Source organism: Anas acuta, chromosome 20 (assembly GCF_963932015.1).
Source record: "Anas acuta chromosome 20, bAnaAcu1.1, whole genome shotgun sequence".
Lineage (NCBI taxonomy): Eukaryota > Metazoa > Chordata > Aves > Anseriformes > Anatidae > Anas > Anas acuta.
Window position 1 is genome coordinate 9237553 of NC_088998.1, and position 20734 is coordinate 9258286.

Genomic DNA, 20734 nt, shown 5'->3' on the forward strand with positions numbered 1-20734 from the left:
AGTGCTGGGGACATCTGCACTCAGCAGCCTGAGGCAGTGGAAGCCTCTGTCCTGGTACGGCGTGGGCAGGTCCCCCGGTGCCACCGCTCACGTGCCGTGTCCCCAGCTGGGACACTTTAGGTCAGAGGCTACGTCACCCAAAATGGGCTCGTCAGCCACCAAGCAGGCCATCATTGGCGAGCGCCACGCAGTGGGCGCCTGTCCCCATGGCCGATCCCTGTGCTGTGGGGCACCCGTGGGGCACCCGAGGGTCACCCGTGGAGGGCAGCATCATCCCGAGGCAGCCTCCTTCCCTCCTGGCCCTTTGAAATAAGTGGTGAGCGTGTTCTGCCTTCCTCCGAACGTCATCGAATAAATCATCTTCACAGAAGATGCTCGTTAGGGATATCTGCAGAAAGGCGAGCAGGGAGGCTCTGCTCCCCCCCCCTGCTTGCAGTAGCACCCATTTCCTGTGCCAGAGCAGCCTGGTGCATTGTAGCCGAGCAGGGAGAGGCAAATTGATAACGTTTGATTTCTGTCTTAGAACCGCTGTGCCCATAACTAACTGGAATCCCTCTCTTTGCCCTCGGGCTGGGTGAGGCTGGCGGTCCTGCTGCCCAGGCATGGTGCAGGGCTGGGGGGTGTGGGATTGGGGGGTGCTGGAGGTGGTGGCTCAGGTCTGTGCGTGCTTCCAGGGCCGTCTCTGCGGGCTGAACGAGCCGCCGGGTCTGGTGGCCTCGAGCCTGGTGCTGCCTCTGCGTGCCGCTGCTTTGCTGAGATTGCTGGGCTAATTTTGCAAATATTTAACTCATTTGTTGAGAAGCTGGCATGCTTTCCTCAAAGCCGTTTGGTTTGATTCTTAAGCAAGGGAGAAGATTTGACAAACACCACCTTTTCCCCTGCCCAAAGCCGGTTTCTCCTGGTGCTGAGGCTTGGCAACGTCCCACCCCATCCCAAAGAGCAGGAGCCCGAACTTCCCTCAGCCCCATCCGCCTGCCAGGCAGCAAACAGACAAGCAATAATTCCTAAACCCTATGCGACAGGGGGAAGGCATGCTAGTGGCAGTGATGCTATTTCAAGATTAGAAATATCTGCTGAGAAAACGAGCCTCTGAAGCCTCTCTGCTTTCTGTGCCGCGCTCCGAGCAGTGTCACCACCCGTGCCGGGCAGATGGGGACGGGGTGTCCTGCGGCCGGGTGCCCGCCGGGCACGGGGCTGTGCCAGCAGCCAGCACTCCAGCGCTGGTGTCGAGCCGAAGAGAATTAAGGCTGTTTTCCTGCATGCTGGTTTTGTTTTTATTTTGTTTTGTGTTTTCCCACTGTAGAGCACGCAGCGAGTAATATGGGCTTGTCCTCAGCGCCGAGCGCTCGGAGCATTATTCTTCAGAGAAATGGGATTATAGCCTTGTACACTGTGTTTGCCTTTCTCTGTCGTGGGGCCAGTTTATATAGCAGCAGAACAAAACCAATTCTGCAGGACGCCAGGAGGCTGTGGCAGGACAAAGCCGCGGGATGGAGCAGGAGGCAGCTATTACCCAGGCGGGCGATGGTGCCCGATTCTCGCTGCCGCGCCACCAGCGTGCTTCCAGCTGGAGAACTGCAAAGGCCAGCAGCTTGCTTGGGCGTCGCTGGCAGCGTTTCAGCCTTCCAGCCCTCACGTGGGAGCTGGTCGTCCCGGGGAAGGAAGGTTTTCCTGCCTGGCTCCTGCAGGGAGAAGCCTGGGACCGCTTGGATGCGCTAGGAGCTGGCACGAGGTGGGCAGCGCCCCGGCCGTGGCTCTGCCCCGCGCCGAGCAGCCCCGGCGAGGCTGCAGCATCCTATGTTTCTGCTAAAATATCTCTTCCGCACCAGCACATTTCAAGGGAGTTTCCTGTTTTAAAGAAGCCAGCTATAGTATCAGGCTTCCTGGAAAACAGGGCACACAAAAAAGAGATTAAAGCAAAAAAAAAAAAAATCTAAGCTATTTCATTATGGTTGGGACTTGTACAGCTAACTGTGTTTTAATTACTCGGGATAAACTGTACCCTCAAAAGGTGCAGAATAACAACACCGTAAGATGGAAGAGAGCGAGCCAGCTAATCCTGCTGCTGGCATGTAGAGCCCGCAGCCTCACAAAGGCCTGGGGGAGGGGGGAGCCGCTTAAAACAGATTGCCAAGGTTTCCAGGAGCCCCATTTGTAAAAACAAAAACAAAGCCAGAGAAGAGCACAGCAGCTTAAGCCCTGAATTTCAGAGATTTTTTTTTTTCCCCTTTTTCTGTACTTTCTCCCCACCCAGCAGCGGCGGCGCTGGGCCCGTGGTGCTGGGTGCGGGCGCTGGCCCCTGCCGCGGGTTTCGCCCACGCCTGGCCGGGGCAGCACCAAGTCCCACCCGTGGGCTTTCTCATCTGTTCTCCTTCGCCCCCTTTTTGCATTCAGAAACCATCTCTGAGGCTGGGATCCAAGAGGCGACGACGAGCACATCTCGACCTTGGCAAAGGGTGGTGGAAGGGGGAGCAGGAGAGAGCCTCGCGCAGGGACGGGGAGCGTGCAGCAGCGGTGGCACGCACAGGAAAAAGCACAGGGCGTGCAGAAGGGGCTGCAGATAAATGCCAGGACGAGTCCACACCTTAAGCACGGCGTGCTGAGTGGCTCCTGATCCCGTACGTTGGTCTGGACCTGGAGAACACAGGCCTGGAGGACGCCGGGGAGGCTGCTGAGGCTCCTAGCATCTGATCAGAGGAATGCACAACTCGGGGAAAATATTAAACAAAAGCAAAGTATTTTTATCCTTCTTAATTACAGCGCCGTGGGCCTGCTCTGAAGTGGGCTGCAGCAGGACTTGCAGATGCTTGGCGTGGTTTCTGCGTTCCTGTCAGTCAGCTTGCTGCTTAGCAGATGCCTTTAATTCGATTTTGACAGGCAGCGGCGAGGTTGCGCGAGGCGAGGGTCCCCCCTTCCCTCCTGCTCGCCGAGCGCTCCTTTGCAGGGGAGAAGAAATCTTTATGCAGCAAATCGCTGGGATGGAAAGGCTGGACTTGAAAGTTATGAAATCCCGAACTGACAAGAGCACACTTCATTAAAAATTCATCTAAAATAGCCATTATAGGATAGTCGTGGTAATTAGCTGAGAGAATAGTTTTCTCTCCTGGCCTCTGATTCCTGACAGTAAGGAAAGAGGGCAAGAAACAACCCAGAATCTGTAATGAGCGGCTCCGGCGCAGGCTGCGAAGTATCCCAAACCAAGCTAGGAGGAGAAACGCTGCAACACTTGAAGTCGCAGCCGGTAGCGAGGAACCCATTAACATCTTGCAGCCAGCTAATTGCGCTCGGGATGAGGTAGAGCTGGTGGCAGCTGCAGAGCCGGCGCGTGGCGCAGCCGGGAGCAGCGCGGTGCGGGGACTGGTCGGACACCGGTGCCGTGGGCAGGAGGATGCCCCGAGCAAAGGGTTTGTGCATTTTTTAGGAACCGAAACGCTCCCAAGGGCATGCCCTGGGTGTTAGCCGGGGTGCTTTTGCTCTGGCTTTGCACGGGGGCTTCTCGGGGCTGCGAGGTGCGGGCGCGGAGGTGCTGGTGAGGGTGAGAAACCTGCCCCCTGCCACAGGAGCACGTCCCCAGGCTGGGGACAGGGGACAGGGCCAGCCCCGGGGTCAGGCAGCCGCTGCCCTTTTTAGGCAGTGAACTGGTCCCGGTTTCCGCACCGTAAAGCACAGATGTTTAATTTTAGGCTGGCAGATGTTTCACTCCTGGCTGAGGTCTGCAGCAAGGCAAGATAGGGGTATTTATAAACCAGTAATATTTTTCCTATACTAATTCCAGATTACCTCCCTGTATAAATAGGTCACAAATCAAAGCTCTGCCTTCCAGCACGCTGTTAGAAATGTACCCTTTGGAAAATGTAAACTGTCCCGGCTGGGGCTGCATCGCACACCCAGCCCACGCGTGCGGGCAGGCGCACCAGGCTCTGGGCAGCTGCTCCCCGAGGGCTCGCCGTGCCAGGGGCTGCTATTTTTGGGCAGGGTATTTTGGGGGAAAAATGGGCTTGTGGGATACAGACGTTGGTAAAGCATCGCCGTTTGGAAAGGAACTTCAGGAGAGAACAGGGAAAAATGACCCAAGTGTTGGTGAGAAGCTGATGGAGGGGACATGGTGGTGGTTGTGGGGTCGCGACTTGTGGCTCTGTCATCAGGATTTTGGTGAGCTTTTGGTGAGGGTTCATCGCTCTGGTTTTTCTGTATCTCAGGTTCCCATCCCTAAACTCAAAGTTGCTGTTCCTTGCCCACCGGTGTGGTTTATGTCAGCAAATGGCCAAGAGGAGAGCGCAGGCTGGTGGGAAGCGGGGACTCAGGACCCAGGACGCAGCAGGGATGGTACGAGGCAGAACCTGGGCACCTGCTGCAGCCTCACCACGTTTCCCACCCCACCCCACTCATGACAAGCTGCAGCATCCCTACAACTTTCAGAAAAATCGTGGATTTGGAAAATAAAATCCCTCAGCGTCTGACGTGCGGCCAGCGCTGCTCCCTCGGCAGCGATTTCCTGCAGGCGGCGGGCAGGCTGCTTTCGTGGTCGGGGACAAAACTGCCCCACACAATCCTTCACATTGTTTGCCCGTGCATTGAAAGGGAAGGAGCTGCTGCCCTCTGAAGATACACATTAATTAGAAGCGAATACTATCCTGTTCTTCCGCGCACAGAGGCCAAACAGACTTGCTTTCTTTGAGAACATGGGACCAAAGTGTCCCTTGTGTCCCGTGGCTTTACATAACTGTTCTGTGCGCGGCGATGGCTATCTGCTGGCTGGGGGAGCTGAAAGCCCTCAATCTTTGCTCATTTTTCTTTGGGGGCATTGAGGTTGTGCTAATGCTTGAATCGAGACGAATTCCAAAAACGGTTTGTGCGCCTGTTTAGTGAGAGGTTTGTAGACGGCAGGAGAGATGTGCCCGAGTTGTAATAGTGGATCGGGCGCGCTTTGTCTTGTTAGATCAGATTTTGGGTTGTTTTTGAGAAATATTTGATTTCAGCAGAAGAAATGTTAACTTCTCCATGGCTCCATGTGTCTAAGACGAGCTGACTTCAAAAGCAAGGAGTGCTCGCGAGGCAGGATTGCCACCAGCTCTCCCCGGTGCGGGTTTCCGCGTGTCACCGCTGCTTCCCTCAAAAGCTGCTTTTCTTTCAGGGAGCGGGGTTTGACGCCGCATTCTTTGAAATTTCTCCGGGAAAAGTGCTGATGCAGCACTCGTTCTCTCCTGCGTGCCTTGTTATTGCTACGCTGGGCTCTGTGGTGCCCCAGCCTGGTTTTATACGGAGCGATTGCTTGCGATGGGGGGCGGAGGAGGTGTGCCGGTGGAGGAGCTCCAGGTCTTCAGCCAGGTCGGGCTGAGAAGGGCAGGGCTGCAGGGGTGCAGAGCACCACCAGGTGGGTGCTGTGGGGTGAAAGGAGCCCCTCAGCCCCCATGTGCCACGATGGATGGCCAACACCATGCGGTGCCCCTGCAGGTTTTACCCAACGCAGCCATCTGAAGGAGCCCCGGTGTGATCACAGCAGCAACCCGTTGCTATTTCGGTCCCAAGCCTGACTTCTATCTTTTTTTTTTCTTTTTTTCAATTATAGAAGTATTAGCTCAGAAGTAGTGAGGACCTTCTGGCTGTCCCTTCTGCTCTGAAGTGTTTGTATTGATTGCAATTGCTTCCTCTGGAGACCTGCAGTTCATACCTGCAAAAAAAAAATAATCACTGGAGGCCTCTGAAACCTTCCTGAGCATCGGTATCAGCTTCTCTTTAGCAGCACAGGATCTGCCAGTTTGTGGATGGTGATAAATATCTCGGGGAATTCTTACCTGAGTCATTAGTTTAAAAAAAATAAAGTATTAAATTGCAGTTTTACGCAAATAGGGCAGAGCATCCTGCTTCTGGTTGTGGTGGGGTTTCGTGGTGGATTTCTGCTCGGCAGCGTGGATGCCGTGTGTGTGCAGAGGGGCTCGGAGCGGGCATTGCTCTCCCTCTCAGCATTTATCACAATTACCGCAATTATCACAAGCCATGTGCACAGCCATGGCCCCGTTGTCACCTCTGCCTTGTGACCCTGCTGCTTCAGGGTCGTGCGTGCAAGGCAGAAAGCTGTTGGCAGCTGCTTACCCCAGCAGCATGGTTTGCCTTTCTCCCACTGCTGCTGTTAAAGACCTTGCACATCCCAAGGCTCCTGGGGACTTTTCGGCAGAACGAGAGCCGTGTGCGGTCGATGGAATCTGAAATTGGGAGGAATGTGGTTGGGTTTGTACACGGCAGAGAAGCACTCAGGGGATGCTGGCCGGGACCTTCCTGCGGTGCCTCGCAGGAGCTGCTCGTCCCTCTCCCCCTTCACGTTTGTGTTTGCTTCGCAGGGGCCTTTGTGCTGCCGTAGTGCTTCTGTGGGCACGCTCTGCCAGAACCAAACGTCTGAAGGACAGCAGAGCTGGCCTTTTGTTTTCCTTCTCCCTGGTATAAATAGGATATTTGGCACCCATCTCTTTGGGTTTATTTGCGCTGTGCCTAACGGGACGCGCTCTGCCCATCACCATCGGGGTGCACAGGACCCTCAGGTCTCCTGCCCTAAACCTGGACTGCAGCAGGATGGAGCACGGCCACTTTGTGTGAATAACAGGGCTGAGATGGCAGGGGCATGGGCTTGAAGGTGTGCACATGGGGTTGTGCTGCTGCCATCGGTCCTAACCCACACAAGGACGAGCCGTGCGCCCCTCGCAGCCCCGGCGCAGGGTCTCGGTGCTGCGGGGAGGACACCGACGGGTCCAGCCCCTGCGGTGGTGGCAGGGAGCAACTGGATACGGCGTGCACGTCCCAGCTGGAACACTGACCCTTTGTGCTGCTACTGCAGCAACAGGTCTGCAAAACCGGCCGGTTTATCTGCAGAGAGGAAGCACGGCCCACAGGGCATCGCGGCTGCGGAGGGAAGGTCTCAAGTTTGGAAACTCTACTTGCTGGTCTTCCTTTTATCGGTGTTCACGGGTATCGCAGCGTAGAGCTGGACTTGATTTCATGCATGGCACTTGCCACGTTATCAGCCCTTCCTGGGGAGGAGGGACGGATCGCTGCACAGCTGGGATGAAACCCAGGAGCTGTAGCTGCTCCCGGCCTGTCCCGGTGCATCTGCAGTCCCTGTACGCCCGTGTCAGCCCTGTCCTGCTGGGATTTGTGCTTTCAAGCATTTTTGTGGGGTTTCCAGCGTCAATGTTTGCTGGTGGGCTCTGGAGATGCAGCAGGGAAATGGCAGTGGTGTAACTGGGTCCTGCAGCTGCAGCTCAACACAATTTTTGGTCTCTCGGTTGGGGTCACACTTGTCGTGGCGAGGGAGGTGAGCTGGTGACTGTCCCTGGGGCTGTGTGAGCCTGCAAAATCTGACCGTAACTTCAGCAGGGAAAACATGAGAAGTATTTAGGGTTCTGAGGTAGATATTTATCAAATCCGGGCAGTTCAGTGCCTGTGTTAGAGACCGCGGTTGGATTGCCAGCTTGTTCTTCTGCGAGTGCTCAGGGAAGCCGGCGCTGCATGCTTCATTTCCAGACTGATGGCAGATGTGCAGAGCTGCCCACTTTCATAAATGATTAACCTAGAACCGGTTAAAGTGTAATTAGGCTCCAGGAGTCCCTCTCGCAGCATCCAGGCACAATTGCGAGGCTGCTGCTGCCCGTGGAGAGCCCGGTGAGCCTCCACGTGGGGCTGCAGACCCGAGGCAGCGGCTGCTGGAGGGAGGGGTGGCTGCAGGAGCTTCCTGAAAAGCTGAAACCTGACCTTCTCTTAACGTTGTGCCTGCCTAATAATCCGTGTTCATGTCTTTCCCTTTTAATTTTGAAGTTGCTCAAGAAAAGCCAGAGCAGATCCCGCTGGAGAACCGCTCCTGTGTCCTCATACGCCGGGATTTAGTTGCTCTCCCAGCCAGTCTTATCAGTCAAATCGGATACCGCTGCCACCCAAAACTCTACTCAGAGGGAGATCCTGGAGAGAAACTCGAGCTCGTTGCAGGTAATAAGGGGGGAACTTTTCTTGGCTTGGCAATCGTTGGAGATCACTGATACTTTCCTTCTTGAAATGCGTTCATCTCGCACCATTGCTGGAGCCGTGTGCTTTGTGTGCCCTTGCAGTGTCTTTCTGGATTATTCATCACCAATCATCTTTTTTTTTAAAAAAAAAAGTTCTAAGTTTCCTTTAATTTGCTGATAGAAAAATGTGTCATTAACAGGATTTATTCAATTGAATTAATTTAGCATTTTAATTGAATTCTGCAGCTTGTGTTCTTCCTGATTGGTGTGGGCTGCATTGCAATTGTATTTTGATTTAGATGCACAGATCTTATAAAAAAAAAAAAAATCATCACACTATAAGATTTACAAAGCAATAGAAATTAAATTTGTGTCAGTGAACAAGCTTTGAAAAACCTGTCGAAGTTTTTTTTTTTTTAAATGGGGGATGTTTTAAGCTGTCATACGCTGCGGTTGGAAGGAGGAGAAGGAATCAATTTTGCTCGGTCCTTTCATGCATCTTTATTTTCGGTTTGGGGGCAATTTACCGTCCCTGGAGAATTCAGGGCTGCTCTGTGAGGGACATAGGGGCGTTGGGGTGGGAGGTGGTGCTTGCGGGGGTCCCGGTGCTGCAGGGCTGGACACAGGGCAGGGCAGAGCGGCTGTGCTGCGCTTTCTGGATCGAATCTGGTCTGAAGAGCTTCAGGAAGCTCCCCCAAATCCCTTTTGCTGCCCCCACGGCATGGCAGTTGCCTGTTTTCCCCCCGTGTAGCTGTGTAGGTGAGGTGACCTGTGTGCCACGTCCCTTACCTGCAGCCTCATTTACACCTGCAAAGCCCTCGCTGTAAAAAGGAGGCACGGGAGCAAAATCAATCCAAACCCGCAGTCCTTTCTGGCCTCTTATCTCTGGGTGAGTAGCAGGGTTTTGTCATCAGTTTGCAGAGGGAATCTTCATTTCAGGGATTGCCCAGAACGGCTCCTGCCTGATCAACGGTGGGTTTGCAGGGGCAGGCAGGAGCGAAAAGCACTCAGCACAACGCAGCACAAAGCCACCGGTATTTATTTTGTATCTGGAATATTCATTTTGTACCCATTTACATTTTCTCTGAGACTTCTTAAAAACATCAAGTGGTGCAGGTTATTTTCACAGTGCGAGCTGCAAATTGGCTCGAGGCAGCTCTGCTTGATTTACATTTTTCAATCTGGAAAAAAAAAAAAAAGCAGATTAATATCTCTAACTGATAGTGGCTGCCCAGGTTATTTTTTATTTATTAAAGTGAAGTTACCCTTGGTAGCGGCTGGCATTCTGGCTTATGTGTTAAAATACTGCTACTGGGGGCAGAAAGGCGAGACGGCTAATTGCTGTCCCCAAGCCGGGGGGGCTGGACCCAGGGCTCACGTAAACTCTCCGTTCCGAGCATTTTCCTTTGTCTCGGCTTTTTCGTGCCATCGCTGATTCTGCAAACTTCAGCAGCTTTCTCTGAGAGGGTCTTAAACCAGCCTCGCGATGCTCACAGTAAATCCGACGGGCAGATGCAGTGCGCGGAGCCGCTCTGAAACCCGCGCTGGTGCTCGCTTGCCTTCTGCAAGCTTTTTTCCACGAAGGTCAGGAAAACCTCTGGCAACCCCGGGCTCAGTGGGCACACTGCCCCATGCAGCAGCAAATTTGGGGCCCCCCCAGCCAGGGGTGCTGCCTTCCCCCCCAGCACAGCCACCCCCCAGCAGCTCTGCCTTCATCCCGCAGATAAAGGACAATAATCTGAAGGCTGTGCTGGAAATCCAGGAGGTAATTTTATTCCTCCAGTAGATGTTTTTATGTCTCGGGAGTGTAGGGTGTTTTGGATCCCGCTATCGCCTGTTATTTAACCCTAATTAAAAGCAAGCCCAAGCCCCAGCTCCCCCCTGCCTGCGTGCTCCTGTCCTTTGGGCACTCTGTAGGGAAGGGGAAGGAACCTGCGGGGTCTGCTGCCAAACCTCTGCACGGCTAAAGCCGCTTTGGCAGGGCTCCTCCAGCTGCTGGAGAACATCCCTAAAGCCCGTGTGTTTCAAAGTCAGCAGTTCTGGGCATTAGAAGCAAAAATTCCCAGCTCGCCAGAAGTATCAAGAGGTTAGGGGCTGGGATTTTTGGAAACGGTCAGATCTGTAGCGTAATGAGCGCTGCTTTCTGTGCTAGGTGGGGTTTTTTGTTGTTTTCAGTTTAGTTGTGTTCTTCGATCTTTCACTGGAGAGAAGAAAAAGCCAAACGGTTTGGGGTTTTCTTCCTTCAGAAAAAAATAGATAATTGGTTGTGTGTATGGTATCACAGGATAAAGCCTTGTACTGTGTGTCTTTGGAAAAAGAAAAAAAAAAAGAAAAAAGAAAAAGAGAGAGAGAAAAAAATTCCACTCATTTGACTTCCACAGACCTCCTTCCTGCGTGGCTAAAATTGGGAGTGCCACTACCTGGCTCCTGCCAAGACCCCGAGGGGCTGTAACAGCGGCCCCCCCAGCCTTGCCCATGCCCCTGCTGGCTGCACGCTCCCCTCTGGGCTGTGTCGGGATCGTGACCGAGCAGCAAAGCAGAAATCCCGGGTCGAAGGCGGCCCCTGTCAGCAGCACGAGGGCTTAACTTTGAATTCTCCCTCTCTTCCAGGCTCAGGTGTTTACATCACGCGGGGGCAGCTGATGAATTGCCACTTATGTGCCGGTGTCAAACACAAGGTCCTCCTGAGACGTCTCCTGGCCACGTTCTTTGATCGGTATGTCCTCTCGCAGCCCGTGCTCCCCCCAGGGACTCGGTTTATTTTCTGGTGGTTTAACTACGTTAGCAGATGATGTGTGAGCACACCATGCTCTGTGTATGCCACGCTTATTTCTTTGCTGTTTCTCAGCAATGCCTGAGCCTCAACACCAAATTTTCCAGTTCTGTGCCTTAAAATCTCGGAGCTCGGTGCCCCCTGCCCAAACTAAGCAGAAGAGGCTGGTGTCTTTGTGTGGGGCTTCGGATGGCTGCTGGGCTCGGAGTGCCCAGTGTAAGGATCTTCCTTTGCCTTTCTTGCAGGAACACACTTGCCAATAGCTGCGGAACTGGAATCCGGTCCTCCACCAGCGACCCTAGCAGGAAGCCCCTGGACAGCAGGGTCCTTAACGCAGTGAAATGTAAGGAGAGAGGTTTGCTGCTGCTGTGTTGGAGCAGCATGCCGGGAGCAAAGCCGAAACCCAAGCAGGGAAGGCCTGCTCTGTTGCGTTACAGGGGGAGCTTAATGGTGAAATTAGGTTACAGGGAAATTAATTTTTCATGTCATTTTTTGTTCTGATTTTTTTTTTTTATTTGGCAATATCTTAACAGAAAGCATTATTGCTACCTAACTGCTTTGCTATGTGTTAAAACCCGAATTTCCCAGTTAATTACTGGGTGCTATAAGAAGTAAATGAAAATCAAGCTTTTAGCATCAAGCGGAGCTTGATACTGCAGGACCAGGTCTCTGTGCCCTGGTTTATATGTTTTATAATATGTTTTATGGACTTTTTTTTTTTTTAAAAACAATTGAAAGGAACCCTGCTGCAAATAATTTCCTTTTTAAAAGTTTGTGTAAAGCAGCACTAGCTTTTGTTTTTAACATTTGAACCCCGAGCAAAGCCCTGCATCGTGCCGTGTGGCTCAGCAGGTCTGTCCATAGAGCAGCTGGACTGCTTTAGAGCTGGGGCCCGAAAAATTCAGCTGTTCAAAACGAGCACCCCTTCCCCTGTCCTGCAGGTAAGGTCCCCGTGTGTCACCGCTTACACCCTGACTTTGGAGCCAGTGTGGGGTACCTGACGGAGTGCCCTTCGCTTGGCGAGCTTGTGCCCAGCAGCCAGTGCTGAGAAAAGAGGGTTGTGTTACTGGCACCCAGGTGGTTCAGTTTTCTGCAGCAGGCTCCAGAAACCCGTGGTTAATCGTGGCTGCTGAGCTCCCCCTGCGTGCCGGGGCGCTGCCGACACGGCGCTGGCTGGAGCCGGAGCAGCGCGGTGCCGTGGGCAGTGCTGACGGTCGGCACGGCAGAGCCTGTCCAGTGTGTGCTTGATATATGGTGGAAAGCAAATGTTCTCTCACCCTCGCTGGATTCTGGATAGTAAATCTTTATGTAAATATTGTGCTGGAAAATGAAACTCTAAGCTTTTTTTTTTTTTTTTTTTTTTTGAGAGAGAGAGATTGAGATTTGGAAGATAAATCTTTTCCTCTCCCTGATTGTTGCTCTGCTGCTGAACTCCAGGGGCCTTCCAGCCACCCTCTGAGATTTGCAGCACATGGAGGAAAAGGATAAACCAGCAGATGTTCGGTACATAAAGAGAGAATCACTAGGAAATGCTGCTTGTGCTTGCCTGGAGCCTGTGCGTGGAGCTCTCCGAGAGCCCCCCGGCAGCCCGGGCAGGCAGCGTTTCAGCCAAGCTGTGCTCCCTGTTGAGGCTCGTAGGTCATTTTGGAGGTTGGAAAGGCTTCGTAGTGCAGTGACAGTGCCCACAGCACGCTGTCGTGTGCAGGGTGGAAGATTTAGGAATAAAAATGGAAGTATTAGAAATAGGCGGTGCACAAGCTGTAGCTGATGGCTGTTTGTCAAGGCAGTGCTTGGATCTTGCTCCACAACATCGGGTGCCTTACCCGTGTGGAGAGCAGGGCTGGGCTCACCGAGCTCACCCCTTCCCATTAGCTGTGCACCACCACGTTCTCAGAGCCACTGATGGAGCTCGTTTTTAGGAGCCTCTGTTGCTCTCTTGTGCACCTATTTCTCCTCTGGCCTTTCCCTGCTGGCAGCCGGGGCCAGTGGTCAGGAGCTTGGTGCCGCTGGGGCTCTCCAGATCCCCAGGGAGTGCTTGGTCTTTCTCCACCCCCCTTCCTCCAGTCCCTTTGGGGTTTCTCTGCCTTCCACTGCATCCCTTCCCGGCTGCCCCTGGAGCTGAGGAGCCCTTTTCTGCGGGTCCGAGCTCCTCCACCTGCTGGCGATCGGCGCGCGTCCAGGTCGGGCGAGGCTGCGGTCGCTCAGCCTCATGGTGTTGCTTCCCTGACTCCTCAGCTCTGTGTATCCCTGTCTTTGCAGTGTATTGTCAGAATTTTGCCCCGAGCTTTAAGGAAAGCGAGATGAATGTTATAGCGGCCGATATGTGCACCAACGCCCGCCGGGTCCGCAAGCGCTGGCTCCCGAAGATTAAGTCCATGCTGCCGGAGGGGATGGAGATGTACCGCACGGTCATGGGCTCCACCACAAACAGTGTCCCCCTGGATCCCGAATTCCAGCCCAACTCTGCTCAGGTCTTTGAGCAGCGAATCTATGCAGAAAGGAGGAGCGATTCAGGAACTATAGTAGCTCTGAGAACTAACACGGTGAACGTAGATCTAAGCAATGGATCCAGCCAGTCCTTTGAACAGAGCGAGGATGCCGAAGGGGCTGGCTCTGTTATACAAGAGGCAGCTGCCACAGATGCTATGGCATCGGATACCCAAAGCACTCCGCAACCTTTTGAACAAGGTTCTGGCTCCTCCAGCCGGCCCGAAACTCCGGTGAGAAGACAAGATGGTACTTACGGAGGGACTTTATAAAGAGAGCAAACGTTTTGTGACCTATAAGGGATCTGTAATACTAAAGCTGCTTGCATGCATTACTAATACAAAACAAAAATGTGATCAAGCCACTTACCTACTGAACTGCTACTGTTGCCTGAAAAAAATGTGATTTTTATTCTGCTTGTATTTAAAATTTATGAAGGAAATAATCGCATTCGTTATACTGTAAACGACTAGGTCTGTGGCGACCTACTTAAAAAAAGAAAAAACTATTGGGCTCCTTTTTTGATATTCCTGAGGTTAGTCTATAAGATTGTAGCTTTTTCCTTTTTTTTTTTTTTTTTCCTTATTTTTCTTTTTCTAAGAAGGGGAGGAGAAAAGCTAGACACCCCCCAACCACCCCCGCCATCACCACCCCATCCATTTCTCAGCTCAGAAGTAAAGCCATCGTTAACCTTTTCCTTGAAAAGAGAGTTTCACCGTCGCTTCACAGGAAAGCAAGATGTGTTAGGGTACGAGTGGTTTGACTGGCAAGGATTTTTCTCTCGCGGAACGGCTCTAGCCAAGTGGCACAGGGTGGGGGAAATTGTTCAACGCTTCTGTCGGTGGAAGGTCGGCGAAGGACCCGGCGCAGGGAGCGGGGGCTGCCCCCGTGTCCCGGCGTGCGTGCAGGGAGGATGCGTGGGCTGCAGGCTGAGCCCTGCCCTTTTTCCTTTGGTGTTGTTTCTCGATGCGGCTGGGTTCTGGGTTTCGTTCCTCTCGCTCTCCCGCCCCGAGCGGCTCCTTGTCTCCTTCTCCTTGCTCGGTGCCCCACGGGGGGGCTGCCAAAGCCGCGTCCCTTGGTGGCTGCCGTAGGCTGGGACCTCGCTGGGGCCGGCAGTCTGCTCTTCCGTCTTTAGCTGCAGTGTATTGGGTACAAAAAGGGTTGTTTTGTCGTTTTTGTGTTTTTTTTTTTTTTAATTAGCTTCGTGCCCCTCCATGAAGTCGGTGGGAGGAGGAGGCGTTTGGCCTCTGGCTCGTCCTCCGGACAGACCCTCCTGGGAAGAAGCCCTGTGGGATTTATCCGCCCGCTTGTGGTTCAGAGCTGCTGTCCCCGGGCTGGGCTGCCTGCGGGGACCCAGCTGGGTGAGGGTGGATCCAAGAGAGCACCCGGCCGTGGGGGACATCCCCCGAGGGATCTCAGTCCATCGTCCCCAAAGCCACGGCTCGGAGCAGCCTCGCTGCCCGGCCCCATACACCCCTGCTTGGGACGGGGAAATGCGGGGTGCCTGCGGGCACCAGGCTCGTGCGTGATGATGCTGAGGATGGGGGCAGCCATGTGAAAGCCAAGTATGGCTTTTTTTTTTTTTTTAATGATAATTTTTTATTTTTACTGTGACTAACAGGCCTGCTTGAAAGGCATTTACAGTGTGTCCTGTACTAAGTGTGGATCTCTGAACAAGTGCACAACTGGTCACTTTGGCAGGCTCCTGTGGCTGTGTTCTTCTTTTCTTTCCTGCTTTGGTTCCTGAATCCAGACGGCGCTTTGCTCAGGGTTTTCTTCCGTCTTTGTGTTCGAGTGAGGGAAGGGGAGGGGTGAGAGGCCGACCCAGCCTTTGGCCGCGTGTTTTGTTTTCTTCGATACTTGAAGCTGTTTTTTTTTTTTGCATCGTGATAACGAAGCTGTCCGGCACTTCGTGCGTTCCACTGCTCTTTGCCCTCAGACAAGTGAACGCCGGGCTCCTCTCTGCCTCCGGTGCCCCCAGCCCCGTGCGGAGCCGGGCGCGATGCCGCAGGGGCGCGGGACGGGCACAGCCCGGGCCCTGTTTGCACTTTACCCACGTCAAACGAAACGCCCGCGGCCGTGGGCAGCGGGTGGGCAGCGGGAAGGGTTCTCCTCCCCTTCGGCACTTTGGGGCTCCCGGCCGGCTCAAGGTGTCCTGGACCAAACCAGCTCCCAGACGGGCGTCCCCGGGGGACAGCGGCAGCAGTACTTGAATGGCTTAGGACAGAGAATCTGAAGAGAGTCGAGTTGCACAGTGAAAATATATATTTTTATACCTAGCACAACTTCCTGTATATTTTTGGGGTTCTTTCTTTCTTTCTTTTTTTTCTTTCTTTCTTTCTTTTTTTTTTCCTGATTTGGGTTTGTTCGTTTTATTAATTATTATTATTAGGAAGGCAAACTTCTAAAATGTGAAGGGCGTTGGGTTTTTCCTTATCTGGTAGATGAGGGCAAGCATTTTGCACTAATGTTTCCTGTGTGTGGAGGATTAATGATATGTTTGAAAATGTTATATGGATAATGATTGTATTCTTCCGAAAAACAAAAAAAAAAAAGTAACCCCTTTAAAATACTGAATGTAACGTGAGAACAGAGCAGTCCATCGATTGTATGCGGCTTTCCTGAGTGCCTTAGAATTTTTTGATCATTTTTTTCCAAGGAAAACAAATTGAGAAAATCAGATCATGACCGACTCCTTCCTCCTCTTTGTTTACGACACTATCTTAAATTATAGAACTTGGGGCTGCTTTATAATGTGAATAGGAAACTGCATTCATCTAGGTCTGATAGTGTAAAATCGAAGCATCAGTATTTATGGTATGTCTGCACCTTTATTCCTATGCTTGACTATTAGCAATATTACATGTATATTATATATCTAAAGTTATACCAAGCACCTTTAAAGAAATCGCAGCGTGAGCCTAACGAGCTCCGCGTGGCTGCTGGCCCCGTGCCCCCCATGGCACCGGGTGCCCCCGGTGTCCCCGTGCCATCCCCGTGCTGCCGCTTGCCGAAGGGCTGCATGGCCTTCGGCCTCGCCGCCCCGCTCCTCATGCTTCGGGTGATGCTCGGGGGCGATGCCCGCGGTGGCTGCGGTGCCGGTGGGCACGGGGACGATGACGGCGGGGCAGGGCCCGCTCGTGGTGTGCCCGGGATGGGGGTCCCGCGGGCGGGGGGCTCGCCGCGCACCGCTTCACGCCTCCGAGCGCCGCGTCGCGGGCACGGTGCTCAGCGAAGGACTGGCGGCACCCGTCCTCGGCCGCTTTACTGCTAAGGTTTTGTTCGATTGCTTATTTTTATGGAAATAACTCGCTGCGAGTGGAGAAGGGTGTATGGCCCATTAACCAACTGAAAACTAAGAGACAAGCCCTGTTTGCCTCTGCCGGCAGTAAATCCTAAACACAAAATTGAGAGTTCAGAGCTGTCTTGGGCTCCAACTGCTGTTTCAAAGTGTTCCTGCTGTATAAATTTGTCATTTTGTCAGCGAGCAAGCTGCAAACGTGCGCATTACCCTGCCCGAGACAGCCGGGGCTTGCTGTAAGGTGGCTCTCGAAATGAGGGAGTTTTTGTAGAAAACAAGCAGAAAGTGCCCCAACAGCCGACAAACTGGATCCGCGAAGTCGAGCGCGCTCGAATTGGGAAAACCTCCAAGTGTTCTGACGAGTTTCTTCCACTGTAAGCGTTTTGCACACCATTGTGATTTTTATGTCAAAATAAAAGCCAAAACTTGCAATACTATTTTTAGCAGACAAAAAAATAAATAAATAAATAAATAAATAAATAAATAAACAACTAAGTATAAATGTATAAAATATTTTTGACTTGAACATTTGGATGGCACTTGATTCAAATAGAACATTAATCCTTTGGACAGGATGTTTGGGAAAAAGGACTTAAAAGTACAAGGTTGTTTTTAAAGCGTCTTCATAGGGTATTAAGTAGTACTGTAATTCATGACTGTTAAAAATACTTTCTGTGCTGTAAGAAAAATCTCACAGTACCACTGAATTATGTTTCTCAGCTGTCTCAGCCACAAAAGATGCTAGCTTTTTTTTTTTTTTTTATCGTGCATTATTCACTAGTATTTATGTGCTCTTACTCTGTATAGTTAAGACTGTTATTTTGTAGCCATGGCTGACACGATATATCAGTAACTAAAAAAAAAAAAAAAAGGATTAAGGACCCCCCCCCCCAGTTGAAACTGTGCTCATAGCTGTTTTCATATGATGAAAAATCCATAAAAAAACAAACAAACAAACAAAAACGTGATCATTAATTGTAAAACGCTTTGTAAAATTCACATTTACAAAATAATAAAGTAAATTGCAATTAAAAGCCTTTCTTTGCTCTGCTTTCTTTCTTTTCTGGAGGTCACTAATCGGCGATGGATGTTACCGGTGCTGGCAGGAGGGGATGCATGGTACAGGGGAGATCCCATAAATGCCTCGTACCGACGAGGAGGGTGCTGGCGGGCATCCCATGGCCCCGGGATGGGTCCCTGGTGCACGATGCAATGAGTTTCTGGGGACTCAGGGGCAGCACGGGCTCCCCACGAGCTGTAGGACCCCCAGCTGGGTGTGATGGGGGGAAGAAGGGAGCAGGCTCAGCTTTGGGGTGTGGAAGAGGAAGGACCACGCGATGCCACCTCTGTCAGCATTTGGGGCTCTCCCAGCATTTGGGGTTTTCGTGGGTCCTCCCCGCACCTCACCAGGCTGGCCAGTGGGTCTTTGGGTTTGATGCCCCCACATGCACCACACGCTCCCCCTCAGCCGCTCTCTCTTTGGTTGTTGTGCTTTAAATCCCACCCGCAGCCCCGCAGCCAGATCCGGCCCTTGGTCAGCATCAAGGGCTGGGGTCCAGAAGGATGCGGTGTCAGCCAGAACACGAGGCCCCTTCCCTCTGCGGAGCACTTGGTGCCTGCTCGTAAAGGAAGAAGACATTCAGCGAGCTCAAAGCCATGAGCAGGTAAAAAGGGGGCAACAAAAAGGGGCTGGGGGGTGGCAGAGCACAAAACACCCTGGTGCACGTGGTCCCTGCTGAGCGGGGTGCTGGGGTGCACGGTGCCGTTGTACCCAGCGTGGGCACGGAGGATGCTTTGGCACGGTGGCCTGAGCATCGGGACAGGCAAGGAAAGTGCAGCTGGGGGCGAGCTGAGACCCCCACACCAGCGAGGTGACCGAGGCAGCGGGGTGAGCAGCAGCAGCAGCGTGGGCTGACAGGGAGGTAATTCTGCTCGCTGTTGTTTTTGTCTTTTTTTTTTCTCTTTTTTTTTCCCAACCAAATTGGCCATAAAATTGCTGAGAAGCTGCATTTCCTCTGCTTTGAGAAAAGAAAAAAAAAAAAAAAAAAAAGGTGCCCCAAACCACTTGCATTTGGGGTTTCATTTAATCTCATCTTACTGAAAGGAAAAACACAGAAACTTGGATGCTCGTGCGCAGCGCATACCGCCGCGTTATATAAACCATTTCAAACTGATTTATTCTAAATGAGTTGTTATAATCAGAATTTTCCTTATGAGCAGCTTTCTTGCAAACGTCAGTATTTCAGAAAAAAAAAAAAAAAAGAAAGAAAAAAAAAAAAGAAAGAAAAAAAAAAAACATCATACGACTGCTCCAATATTTCAAACTGATTACTTATAAACACCATTTCTAAAATTAGGTCTTTGGTGTGCGGTATTGTCAGAGTGGGTGTATTATGATCTGCAGAGAGTATAAAAAGATAAATGAGTTATTTAACCAAGTAAACGACGTTGCTGTAGAAATGTGCAGAGGGAGAGCGCGCGGGGGGAGGGCCGGCCCTGAAGCCAGGCAGCTCGAGTCCCCCGGCAGCTCGGGCTGGGGCAGAGCCGGGGCACGAGGAGGGAGCTGTGCTGGCCCTAATGGCACTTGGTGCAGTTGTGAGGTGCCCCACGGCCTCCTAAAACCCCGGGATGGGGTTTTGGCAGCGCCGGGTGCATCCCGTTTGCATTGCCGTGGGGTGATGGGAGCAGCCAGGCACCCTTGGGTGCTGCAGCGGGACCAACGTGGGGTGGCACAGGGAGCTGGGGGGGGGCTGTGGCTGGTGCCCGGAGCTGGGGGTAGTGGGGGAAGAAACCCCCACGGCTCTGCCCTCGGCTGCTCCACCCTCCACCAGGAGAACAAACCAAGCTTGCAGCAGGCCCCGCTGGGCTGCAGATTTGGGCCGCTTCTTGGTTTTTTAGAGTTAATATTCTCTTCTCCAGCTGCCCCAGCTCCTGATGGTACACGACACTCAGGGCAGACGGCCCGGACCGTGTCAGGCAGCGCAGGCCGTGGTTCATGGGGTTGGCTTCGCCATCGCTGCCCTCAGCTTTGAGGAAAGAGGAGCGAGGAGGAGCCGGACCCGGCCACAGCAGGGCCTGGCAGCACCAGAGATGTTAAAGCCCTGCCTCTATCGGCCTCACAGGACGCCGTAACAACCCCGACTGTGACACCTAACCCAAAACACACCCCAAAGAAGCGAATCAGCCCCAGCTGTGTGGGGATGGTTTTGGATACGGCCCCAAATTTCACCCCCCAACCCAGGCCCATCAGGGGGCCAAACCTCTGGGGATGGCTGGGCCCGGCCCGGCCTGCCCCTGCCCCGGGGTGCACACCCATGGGTGCTGGGGGTGCCCCCGCTGCCTCTCCCCAGCCTCACCCACGTGAAGGAAGGGCGAGATTTATGTCAGGGAGCAGCACCGAGCAGCTGCCATAAATCACGGCCGCGATCGCTGCCTGCATCAGTGGCTGAGGAACACTTCACGGCTCCTCTTATTTATATGCGTCTTTTGCACCGAGCCATTTTATAATAGACTGTGAAGCAGCACTCCAGCGCCGGCGATGGCTGATATATATCGTGCAGGACAGAAAATACAAATAAAGGGTGAAGGGTAGGAACTGCATCATTCCCAGCGCGCCGCCGCCGTGCCCGTGCTGCTCGGCGGCGCTGACTCGGGTGCAGCGGCGCTGAATTAAGCTCGCCCCCAGGCCCATAAATCAGCCCCCGAGCAGGGGCAGCAGGCGCTGTCGTCGGAGCATTACTGCAGGGTACCTCAGGAGGGAGAATAAAGTGGTGGTAATAACGCCCCGGCTGTGGGTGATGGCTGGCGGTGGGGTCGTGGTGGATTTGATGCTCTTGGGGTTGCACCGGGGCAGTGACAGGCAGCATCGCTGCGGCAATTAGCGGGCTCCTGGAGCCAAGCTGCCGCCAGCAGGCAGGTAATTAACGCAGGTAATTAACGCGTGGCCGCTCCCGCAGTGGCTGTCCCACGGCGGGATGTGAGGTGGAGGCTGCGGGGTGAGCCTGAGGCCAACAGGGTTTGGGGTTCGCTCCCCTGGGCAGCGATCAGATCCGCCCAGGGCAATGCAGGCACAAAAGTTATAAAAAAAAAATATAAGGAAGAAACGCCGAGCCACAAACCAAGAGGACAGATAAATCTAGGAGGGGAATGTAATCGCACTCACCGGCCCCAAGCAGAAGTTAC

General features: G+C 52.9%; 1 protein-coding gene and 1 pseudogene across 6 annotated transcripts in view; both read left to right on the forward strand.

Moving 5' to 3' along the window:
* NACC2 (NACC family member 2) overlaps positions 1 to 13759 on the forward strand; it is a 45395-nt gene extending 31636 nt beyond the window's left edge. For all 6 annotated transcript variants that reach the window (XM_068656764.1, XM_068656765.1, XM_068656769.1 and 3 more), the window contains 4 exons: positions 7807 to 7974; positions 10602 to 10707; positions 11010 to 11107; positions 13024 to 13759. In XM_068656764.1, coding sequence (XP_068512865.1) covers positions 7807 to 7974; positions 10602 to 10707; positions 11010 to 11107; positions 13024 to 13523 — 872 coding nt within the window. In that variant the 3' untranslated portion in view covers positions 13524 to 13759. The remainder of the gene's footprint in view (positions 1 to 7806; positions 7975 to 10601; positions 10708 to 11009; positions 11108 to 13023) is intronic.
* A 304-nt stretch (positions 13760 to 14063) lies between these two features.
* LOC137842570 (uncharacterized) lies at positions 14064 to 17589 on the forward strand (annotated as a pseudogene).
* The last annotated feature ends 3145 nt before the right edge of the window (positions 17590 to 20734 follow it).